The 11,533-nt window shown below is 46.4% G+C and overlaps 1 protein-coding gene across 1 annotated transcript in view; it reads left to right on the forward strand.

Moving 5' to 3' along the window:
* Positions 1-7,815, forward strand: part of LOC142254963 (tesmin-like) — a 115,912-nt gene extending 108,097 nt beyond the window's left edge. The window contains exon 13 of the mRNA XM_075326367.1: positions 7,258-7,815. Coding sequence (XP_075182482.1) covers positions 7,258-7,429 — 172 coding nt within the window. The 3' untranslated portion in view covers positions 7,430-7,815. The remainder of the gene's footprint in view (positions 1-7,257) is intronic.
* Positions 7,816-11,533: the final 3,718 nt, after the last annotated feature.

Raw genomic sequence — 11,533 nt, forward strand, 5'->3', positions numbered from 1 at the left:
GAGGTGATCAGTACACCCCCCTCTCTTATACCTCTCACAACACCCCACCCCATCCTTGCTCCCCCCCAATCCCCTTACAGCTCCCTTCTACCAATCCTGTACTCCCACATATCCCCCATCCCATGCAAACCCCATTAACCCTTTCCTAACCTTGCACCCTCCCGATCGTCATGGGGTCCATTCACCCCTATGGGGCTCATTGCCCTTCTTTTCCTGTCCCAACCCTCCTTTCTTCTCCATTATCCATTTTGTTAGCAGTCTCACAGTGTGCTTATACAGAAAAGCTGCGGCCAACACCACTGGGCTCTTACATTCTAACAGGCTGTATATAATAACCCAGTGGTGGTGGCCGCAGCTTATAGCCAAAAAATGTGGTCCCATGTTCCCTTTCACTGTTATTTAAAAAAAAAAAAAAAAAATGTGCTCCGCTGTATTTTCACTGTCCAGCCCGATGCAAGCAAGCAACTGGGGGCTGTGCTTCTCAGCGGGATAAGGCTGAAGCATTCTCTGCCCCTCCCGCTGAGAAAAACAGTCCTCAGCTGCCCCTGAAAATGGCGGCTTCATTGTGAAGCGCCATTCTCAGGTGCTGTACCGAGGCTCATCCAGCCGCCCTGATGCATTTGGCTGGCTGGGTAATCTGAAGGAGTTAATGCCAGTTTTCTGCAAACTGGCACTAAGCCCGAGGTTCATAATGTCATGCCTGTGTAGACACGGCCATTATGAACCTCCGTTTGGTAATAAAGAAAAGAAAACACTTTTTGAAAAATTTTATTTGAAATAAAAACACACAAACATCCCTGATTCCCATCTTTATTACTCCCAAGCCTCAGAGGTTAATCCAGGACAATATCACAGGAAAGCTCTCTGCCGGCTGCTAGGAGCGGCAGAACTCACTGGCCGGGTCAGCTCAGTTCATAGCTGAGCTCGGGTCAGCTGACTTCACAGCATCAGCTGACCCGGGCACAGAAGTCAGCCGGTCAGCTGACTTAATTCGCGAGCGCGGGCGGGTCAGCTGAGTGCACATCGACAGCTGAATAGTCGGCCGATGTGCACTCATCTGACCCAGGCACGGACGTCAGCCGGTCCCAGCAGACGGAAGAGAGCTTTGCAGCATCTCGTACACTGACGGCTGCTGGGACCGGCTGACGTCCGTGCCCGGGTCACATGACTGCACATCGTCAGCTGACTTAATTCGCGAGCGCGGGCGGGTCAGCTGACTGCACACCGACCAGCTGATGTGCCGGGCTCCGATGTGCACTCATGTGACCCGGGCACGGACGTCAGCCGGTCCCAGCAGACAGAAGAGAGCTGTGCAGCATCTCGTACACTGACAGCTGCTGTGACCGGCTGACGCCAGTGCCCGGGTCAGCCGGGTGCACATCGGAGCTGTCATGGATTATCGTCGGGGGATTCAGGGAGTAATAAAGATGGCAATCAGGGATGTGTGTGTGTTTTTATTTCAAATAAATTTTTTCAAAAAGTGTTTTCTTTTCTTTATTACCAAACGGAGGTTCATAATGGCCGTGTCTACACAGGCATGACATTATGAACCTCGGGCTTAGTGCCAGTTTGCAGAAAACTGGCATTAACCCCTTCAGATTACCCAGTCAGGGCGGCTGGATGAGCCTCGGTACAGCACCTGAGAATGGCGCTTCACAATGAAGCCGCTATTTTCAGGGGCAGCTGAGGACTGTTTTTCTCAGCGGGAGGGGCAGAGAATGCTTCAGCCTTATCCCGCTGAGAAGCACAGCCCTCAGTTGCTTGCTTGCATCGGGCTGGACAGTGAAAATACAGCGGAGCACATTTTTTTTTTTTTTAAAAAGAATTGTGAAAAAAGAGCTGGGATCCTGTTTTGCCAGCTAAAAGCAAGCAGCCTGTAACTAGCTGCTTTTAGCTGGCAATCCAGAGTCCGGACACAACACGACTACACTGCCACTACTCTACACTACAAAATGGTGAAACTTCCTCTTCCTGAACTATCCTACATCACTTCCTGCGGATTTGTTTGCGAGATCCGCACCAAATCCGCAGGAAAAAGAGCCTGTGGGAACAGACCTGCGGATTTCTTGCGGATTTTACACCTTGCATTGACTTGCATGGGAAAAATCCGCACCAAAATCCGCAACAATAATTGACATGCTGCAGATTTTTCTGCATCAAAATCCGCGGCAAATCCGCCGCGGAAAAATCCACAGCATGGGCACAGCATTTCCAAAATGCCATTGAAATGGCTTGGAAGTGCTGCTGCTGCAGATTTTCGGCAAATCCGCAGTAAATCCGCGGCAAATCCGCGGCAAAATCCGCGGTAAATCCGCAGCGTGGGCACATAGCCTTATTGGTTTACTATAATTGACTTTATTTTGTCTTATATATGTGTCGCGGGCGGAGGAGGGGACGCTGCGCTCTCCCACTGCTCGGGTCCGGCCGCTGCTACTGCTGCTCGGTGGTGGCTCGAGCGGTAGGCCGGATCCCGGGGACTCGAGCGGCGTTCCTCGCCCATGAGTGAAAAGGGGAATGTTTGTGGTTTAGGGATATTGTCCGTGACGCCACCTATGGTTGTGGTGAAGTTGGTGACACCACCGCTGCTCTGGACGGGGATCCCGGGAGCGGTGACAAGGAGCAGCTTGGCTGTTGGTTCTCCCCTCCATGGGTAGGGGGGTTGGTTGTCCCGGGGCCCGGTGATGGGGTAGGGATGGTTGGCAGGCGGGTTACGGGGCCTGGCGAGGTGCAGGGTCGCGGGGGCAGCGCTGTGCTGCACGGCACAGTGGTACTCACTCAGCCAATGATGAATACAAAGTCTCCGGTAAAACAAACAGCTGGATGGACGGGTCCCATAGACGGCTGCGGCGTTTCTCCTCCCGGCAGGTTGATGGTGACTGCCTTTCCCTGCACCTGTGTAGCGTGTGCGGTTCAAATGGGTTCCCACCAGTAACCCGCTCCCCAGCTTGGATGGGTGCTGAAGGAGCCCCTTTTGCCCGCAGGCTCTGGCCCTGGGAACTTTAGCCTTGGCGGTGACTGTGTTTCCCTTCACGGTTTGAGCTGTCGCCTTCTATCGGGACTTGACTGCTGGGAAACCCCGGAGGTTCCCTTCGCTAACGGATTTGACAATTTCAACGGCGACTCCTAGCCTTGTCGGGGTCCGTAAGCCCTGCCGGATGGTGCTGGCTTCTCTTTGTTCACCGGTCCGGTACCACCGGGCCACCGCCCGTCCACGGTCCTTACGGCTCACTCCAATCGGCCTCTCCTGCAGATGGTCACCACCGTCTGCCAACCTTGCTGTTGGTGCCCGGGCCACACACCCGGACACGGTCAGTCTCCTCCTTTACCACTTCACTTCTCTACCTCCAGAACTGAACTAACTCACTTTTCCCGCCTCCAGGACTGTGAACTCCTTGGTGGGTGGGACCAACCACCTGGCCCACCCCCTGGTGTGGACATCAGCCCCTGGAGGGAGGCAACAAGAATTTGTGTTTGGCTTCGGTGTGCCTAACCGGGGTGTGGGGTGTGTTGGTGTAGTGCTTGTGACGACCTGGCTTGTCCAGGGCGCCACATATGTCCTTCCAAAACATGGTGATGGTGAAGGGTTCTCTTAGGTCGGAGTCACACTTGCGAGAAACTCGCGCTAGTCTCACATCGCATCACCCGGCACGGCCTCACACTCTCCTGACAGGAGTCTCTAAGCTGCACAGAAATACATGCAGCTGACCCGCTCCTGTCAGGAGAGCATGCGGCCGTGCCGGGTGATGCGATGTGAGACTAGAGCGAGTCTCTCACAAGTGTGACTCTGGCTTTAAACTACTTTTGGAGCAGCCCAATTTTTTGTACATTGGGCTTGTCTGCAGAGGACTTTAAATGGTTTTTCAACACCTCTGATGGGGCTGTGCATGCATAGAAACCATCCAACCCCAGAGGAGAAAAACAGCTGTATGTACCTCTATGATAGCTGGAAACACCACACCATATTGCCAATAGTTGATCCGTTGATAGAAAACAAATGTACTGGGTAGGTGCAGCAGTGAAAGACCCAGATTAGCTTTTTAAAGGAAATCTGTCAGCAGGTTTTTGCTATCTAAACTGATAATAACATGATTTAGTGGCTTCTTGCAGATTCAGTGAAATCACTGTTTTATCGGCAGGAAATTATCACTAAATAACTAGGTGACTTGTGCCATGTAGTCTTCCTGCTCTATGTAATCCCAGCCCCAGCACTGATTAGCAGCTTTCTGTCTATACAAAGTCTACACAGAAAGCTGCCAATCAGTGGTGTGGGTGTGCCGCCCCAGCAGCGGATCAAACCGCTCGGATCCGGGGGTAGTGTCCGTTCGTGGCTCGAGGGTCTCCGGACCCGGGGGCTTAGGGGCCACACTCTAAAGTAGAAGGGGGATATTGACATGGGAGTTATAGTTTGTGACGCCACCCGTGGTGTGCGGTAACTTGGAGTACCGCCGCTGCCGTTGGGAGTACCCAGGGTGATGCAGTGGGGCAGCAAGGTGTCGTTACCCTCCACGGGTAGGGGTAGGCCTCAAGACTCTGAATGATGCTAGTGTGTGCCGTGAAGGGGAAATCACCCAGGTACTCACTCAGCCAATAAGCAGACGCTGACAACCGGGTAAGCCAAGTCTCTGGGTGCCGCTGCCTCTCAGAGGGGAGCTTGTCCGGGTCCTGTCCACTGCAGCACTGCCTGGTGGTCCGTGACTTGCCTCCTGGCACAAAGTTTAAATTCACGGTAGTGGCCCAGTAGTCTGAAACTTGCCGGGCCCCGCTCCCCACTGTGGCTAAGTGTGGGAGCCTACTCTCAGGGCTCACGCTTGGGATTTTAGTGGGCTGCTTGTATGGAATGCCCTATCCCCCTCGTTGTACTAGTGCCCCGTTTCTGGAGCAAGTGGGAACAGTTCATAAAGGCTCCGTTCTCCACAGGTTGATTGCCGGTTGCCTGAAGCTTCTCCCCGACCTAGGGTTCGTGTACCCCGCCGTGCCTTCGGTCCCGTACCGGTGATATGACCAGGCTGCTGACCGTTATCTCTTTAACAGGTCCAGGCATCTTGTCTCAATCCCCTGCGACCAGGGGTCTGACTCCTCTAGGTCCAGACCACCATCTGCAACCTAGTCAGCTTCTCCTGGGAGCCACCACTCCCAACCTCCTCCACTTCACTACTCCTCTTTTACTACTGCTCTACATACCTCACCTCCACTTCCTGACCCCTAGGTGGGCGACCCTATTCCGCTCAAGCCGCCCACTGGTGTGTCTGGTGGGTGTGGTGCAGGGTGTATCTAGGATTTGATTTGCTGTTGGAGGCAGCACTGTAAGATGGGGACCCAGAACCATGAGGGATTTGAATACTGCACTAAAGAGAAAGAGCGTGCAGTACCCTGTGACGACCTGATAGTCCAGGGGCGTCACATGGGCGGGGCTATACAGAGCTCAGTATTTAGAGAACTGCTATATCGGCAACAAAGAAATCATATTTTATCAAAACTGCACCAAGTAGCCTAATTAGAGTAAGTGGCATATCACTGGAATCAGGGTGCTCCCCTCTACATCATGCTGCTGTCAGTTTACATATTAAAAACCTGCTGACAGATTACCATTAATGGAAAGAGATGCCATATTACCCTCATCACTGAGGTTAAAATGCCAACAACGGACAGGACAAAGTTATAATTAGAGTTGTGCAAATTGATACTATGCTAACCAATACATGTTAGATACATTTTTAGGAATTTTCTGGACCCAGCAAATTCAGACAGTATACGATCCGCTACTCGACAATTTCCTAATTTAACCTTCACCATTTTACATACTGCAGAAGATTGCACCAGCTAGAGAAGGTTCACATTATATTGGGCACAGCTACTCTGGCTTACCCATATTGCCTTCCAGTCATCACATCACATGGTTTAGCACAGCCAATAAAGAGGGACTCTCATAGGCTGTATAAAAGCAGAAGCTGGAAATGCAGCATCCTTTTTTTTTGTGAATCTAGATAGTGAGAGGACATCACTTTTCACAGTTTAGCTATAAATATAGGAAGAGAAGAGATAAAACACTGAAGAAACTGTACAGATAGTGTGTGAAGAAGAGAACAATACAGATTTTATCAATAGGAGGATAGAGATAGATAGGAGAGTGACTGTGTCTATTAGTCCCCAGAGGGACACACAGCTGCCGCTCCTTTGTGCTTAACCATTTAGGTTATATAGTGCTGCTTCAATTCAGTCATAGACTTCTTTTCAGGGCAACTGGAGGATTTGGGGTACTTTCAATTTGCGGAGGATTTAGGGTACTTTCAATGTGTGGAGGATTTGGAGTACTTTCAATGTGCGGAAGATTTGGGGTACTTTCAATTTGCGGAGGATTTGGGGTACTTTCAATTTGCAGAGGATTTGGAGTACTTTCAATTTGCAAAGGATTTGGAGTACTTTCAATTTGCAATGGATTTGGAGTACTTTCAATTTGCGGAGGATTTAGGGTACTTTCAATTTGCGGAGGATTTGGGGTACTTTCAATTTGTGGAGGATTTAGGGTACTTTCAATTTGTGTAGGATTTGGGGTTCTTTCAATTTGTGTAGGATTTGGGGTACTTTCAATTTGTGTAGGATTTGGGGTTCTTTCAATTTGCGTAGGATTTGGGGTACTTTCAATTTTTGCCGGATTTAGGATATTTTCAATTTATGGAGGATTTGGGGTACTTTCAATTTGCAAAGGATTTGGAGTATTTTCAATTTGCGGAGGATTTGGGGTACTTTCAATTTGCAAAGGATTTGGAGTATTTTCAATTTGTGGAGGATTTGGGGTACTTTCAATTTGAAGAGGATTTGGGGTACTTTTAGTTTGCGGAGGATTTGGGGTACTTTCAATTTGCAAAGGATTTGAAGTACTTTCAATTTGCAGAGGATTTGGAGTACTTTCAATTTGCAGCAATCAATTATATGCAAATCAAAGTTCCTGCCAAAATTCTGAGAATCTGGTGAATTCGACTTTCAAACAATTGGCTTATTTTCTAAAATGTCTTGTAAAAGTGTCTGCTGACCTTAAGGAGTACATAATGATTTAAAAAGAAGTAAAAAATAAGTTCATAACATAAAGCCCCAAAAAATATGTAAAAAAAGTGAAAGAATCAATAGCCTGGCATGTTACTGGTTAAGCGCCTTTCCTTTAAAAGAAGTAGAACTAGTGAATTATCGACTTGATGCATCAATGTGAATTATACACGAGGCATTGCACATCAATTACAGTAATGTTATTCTTTGTTATAGTATTTTACGGACTTGCGCTTCATTAGAAGTTGTGAGAGCAACATGTGCCTGTCTTTTAGCACGGGCTGAAGTAGCCGAAAGAGAACGGTATTCAGCTAGCTTTGCGGAGCGGATGATAATTGAAGAATTTGGTAAATGCCTAGAACAGATATTACAGAAAGACCTGGACTAATGAAAGCTGTCCATGGTGTACTCTTATAGCTTTGTAACTCAATATTTAGTATGTTATTCAACGGAAAAGGAATCTGTCACAAGGGTTTTCTACCATATTTGAGAGCAGCATAACGTAGGGGGAGAGATCCTGATTCCAGCAATGTGTCACTTGCTGAGCTGCTTGCTGCAGTTTTGATAAAATCACTTTTCTCTGCAGATCTAACCGTTCTCGGAATGCTGAGCTCTGTATAACCCCGCCCACACCACTGATTGGCAGCTTTCTATGTACACTGTGCATAGGTAGAAAGCTGACAATCAGTGGTGGGAGCGGGGTTGTGCAGAATTCATGAATATGGTGGACTACCTGGCTCCAACTGAAAAAAAACCTGTGATTTATCAAAACTACAGCACACAACCCAGTAAGTGATACAAGGCTAGATCAGGCTCTATTTCTGTTCATTATGCTGCTCTCAGATTAGGTGGGAAAAACCTGGTGACCGATTCCTTTCAATATTGTTATTCTTTTGACATAAACTAATTTAGCTTTTTTCAGATGTCAGTTTTGTTTGTTTTTTTTGCGTAGAAGAAAAAAAAATGGACCATTAGTGTGCTGGATACAAGATTCAGCCACTTTTGGTTGTGTGTCCATTTTTACCATCAGTGTGATATATATTTTTCTCGTATGCAAAAAAAAAAATATATTTTCTAAGTTTGTGCTTCCTGTTTTTTCATTTTTCAAGTTTGATTAATGAGTTGTCCGGTCTTCTGCTAAGGCCAGAGTCACACTTGCGAGTGCCTCGCGTGTAACTCGCGCGAGTCTCTCATTGAATCATCCGGCACAGACTCGCACTCTCCTGACAGGAGCGGGTCGGTTGCATGTATGTCTATGCAGCTGAGATGCTCCTGTCCGGAGAGTGTGAGTCCATGCCGGGTGATTCAAGGCACTCGCAAGTGTGACTCTGGCCTAAAAGTCTATCTAATTGCAGACTATCTGAGAGCGGGACCACAAGAGTGTACGACTTTGGTGTCACACACACCGGTTTTTATGGCAGTTTTTTCGTGTGTATTTTTTGGACCAAAAGTTGAGCTAAGATGTCAATTTATAGTATTTGGTGCTTGAACAGTTTTATTTGTTATATTTGTTTTATTGTATAGTATTATTTTCACACCTGATTAGTTAGATAAGACAACTGGCTCCGAGCTTCTGGCACCAAGCTTTGCCTACGAAAACCTTGGTAGGTCCACCAGTGTCTTAAAGACGTCATGTACACATATCATATGGGGGGTTTCACACATGCTACTTCACTTTTTTGTAAATTGTTTGAGTCAATAAGTGGATCTAGCAAAAAGTCCTTCCTTTATTTTTCCCTTTCTACACTGCGTTCCTCTCCCCGTTCAGTGGGCCCATCAGGGCTTCCGTCCGGACCACCCGCGAAACGGGTTTCGGACGCATGCGCCGGTGGGGCCACTTACTATAATGGTGCAGACGGAGTTACCCTGTGTTCTTTCATGCACCATTTTCGGGAGTATACGGCTGTTGGAGGCAGACACCCAGACATAGTAGACTGCATCTGGGTGTCTGCCTCCAGTAAGTGTATTTTTGTAACTGGAAATTTTCAGCATCTTTCACCACCTATCTATAATACATTTGCATCTCAGTTTAAATATTTTTACTCTTTGTTTTTCTAGTTACACCAAATTTTAGGTTACTGTGTTTACTCTTATTGTTTTCTCATCTACAATAGAGAAGTGTTAGGCTTTTTGTTGCCTCAATCATTTGATTGTCGAAAATGTTCAATAAAAAATGTATGTAATAAAAAATCATGAAGTCATGTAATCTTGTGTCACCTCACAAAAATACAAAAAATTCTAGCTGCCGTTTACATTGATAACTGCATTAAAATATTTTTCAGGCTTCCTCTTATGTATTAGATTTTTGACCCCAGTTAGTCTGTTAGTCTGTCGATTGCCTGCCTTTACAGACAATAAACTGCACAGATCATGCCAGCCTTATAAATAGGATAGACACGTGTTTCGCCTAGACACTGTATGTCGATATAGCATTTAGATTGCGTTTATCTACCATAGACACTGTGTATATAGCATAGAAGCTGTGTATATATAGTATAGACACTGTGTGTATGTAGCATAGAAGCTGTGTATATATAGCATAGACACTGTGTGTATGTATATAGCATAGATGCTGTATATGTAGCATAGACACTGTGCATATATAGCATAGACAAAACAATCACTGATTTCGGGGAGACCAGCCAGAGAAAACACTGCTGGCAGCCAACGAAGGCGCTCAACACAGTGAAATCCTAGGTGCATTGCCCCCTGGGAAGTATGCAAATCAAAAAGGTCCGTGGAGCCTCTGTTAGGAGTCTTGACATGGAAAATAGCCAGATATTCCTCCGGGAAAGACCTAGCCAAGGAGTGGCTCTTTTTAGGAGACCACCATAACCACCATATTAAGTGGCCCTTTTAGTCAATATCCAACTCTTGACGAGTTTAAAGATATGACAAGGGAAATACCAAGGCCAGGTATCCATCCACAGACAGCTGTTTCGGGGTGTTGCCCCTCATCAGTGTGGAGTAGAATTCTGACCAGGTGGGAGCAATGCCTAGTAGACCAGCAAGACAAAACAATCACTGATCTCGGGGAGACCAGCCAGAGAATATCTGGTTATTTTCCGTGTCGAGACTCCTAACAGAGGCTCCATAGACCTTTTTGATTTGCATATTTCCCAGGGGGGAATGCACCTAGGATTTCACTGTGTTGAGCGTTTTTGCTGGCTGCCGGCAGTGTTTTCTCTGGCTGGTCTCTCAGAGATCAGTGATTGTTTTGTCTTGCTGGTCTACTAGGCATTGCTCCCACCTGGCCAGAATCCTACTCCACACTGATGAGGGGCAATACCCCGAAACAGCTGTCTGTGGATGGATACCTGACCTTGGTATTTCCCTTGTCATATCTTTAACCTTGTCAAGAGTTGGATATTGACTAAAAGGGCCACTTAATATGGTGGTCTCCTAAAAAGAGCCACTCCTTGGCTAGGTCCTTCCCGGAGGAATATCTGGCTATTTTCTGTGTTGAGACTCCTAACAGAGGCTCTACGAACCTTTCTGATTTGCATATATAGCATAGACACTGCGTATATAGCATAGACACCGTACGTATATAGCATAGACACTATGTGTATATAGCATAGTTATTGTGTGTATATAGCATAGACATTGTGTGTATATGTCATGACTGTGTCACGGCCTGATGTGATCTCAGGCGTTCTGGGATCAGAAGGTCACAGCGCCGCATTGTGGATCATAGATCCGCTTTAGTGCCCACTCGCCATTTACTCTTAGTTGGAGCATATTAACCTACAATTTGGCCACCAACCATACCAAGCCAGTTCAAATGCTAGTATAACCGGGTAGTAACACAGTGGCAAAACTTTAACCTAAAATACTACCTAGAAAAAAACACAAACGAATGCATAGAAATATATAAATTTTATTGTTTTAAAAGTATTGTTACTTTTTTAAAAAAAATATCTTTAAAAGGTAGTACAGCAGAAGAAAGTATGAAAAAAGTGTCAACAGTAGACACCATTAATTGATTACAAAAAGAATCTGTCAGTTCATAATAGTAATCCTGATAACATTAATTCATGACAGAATATCACATATTCCCATAAAGAATTTTTACACAAAGGAGGATACAGGTTATTAAATGTGTTTTGCAACCGTGATTAGATGGTATTGATTAAGCAGGGATGTTCAAAGTGACTAAATAATACAAGAAAGGGCTTAAAATAGAGCCCAAAGTAATCAAGAGACAGTAACATCAAAGGACATGCCTGCTGGAAGGAATATCATACACAGTGCAAAATTGGATTATAGCCTCACCATTCACACCCTGACGCGTTTCGCCGTGGCTTTCTCCAAGGGCGCCCTTGGAGAAAGCCACAGCGAAACGCGTCAGGGTGTGACTGGTGAGGCTATAATCCAATTTTGCACTGTGTATGATATTCCTTCCAGCAGGCATGTCCTTTGATGTTACTACTGTCTCTTGATTACTTTGGGCTCTATTTTAAGCCCTTTCTTGTATTATTTAGTCACTTTG

The sequence above is a fragment of the Anomaloglossus baeobatrachus genome, chromosome 10 (genome assembly GCF_048569485.1).
Source record: "Anomaloglossus baeobatrachus isolate aAnoBae1 chromosome 10, aAnoBae1.hap1, whole genome shotgun sequence".
Classification (NCBI taxonomy): Eukaryota; Metazoa; Chordata; class Amphibia; order Anura; family Aromobatidae; genus Anomaloglossus; species Anomaloglossus baeobatrachus.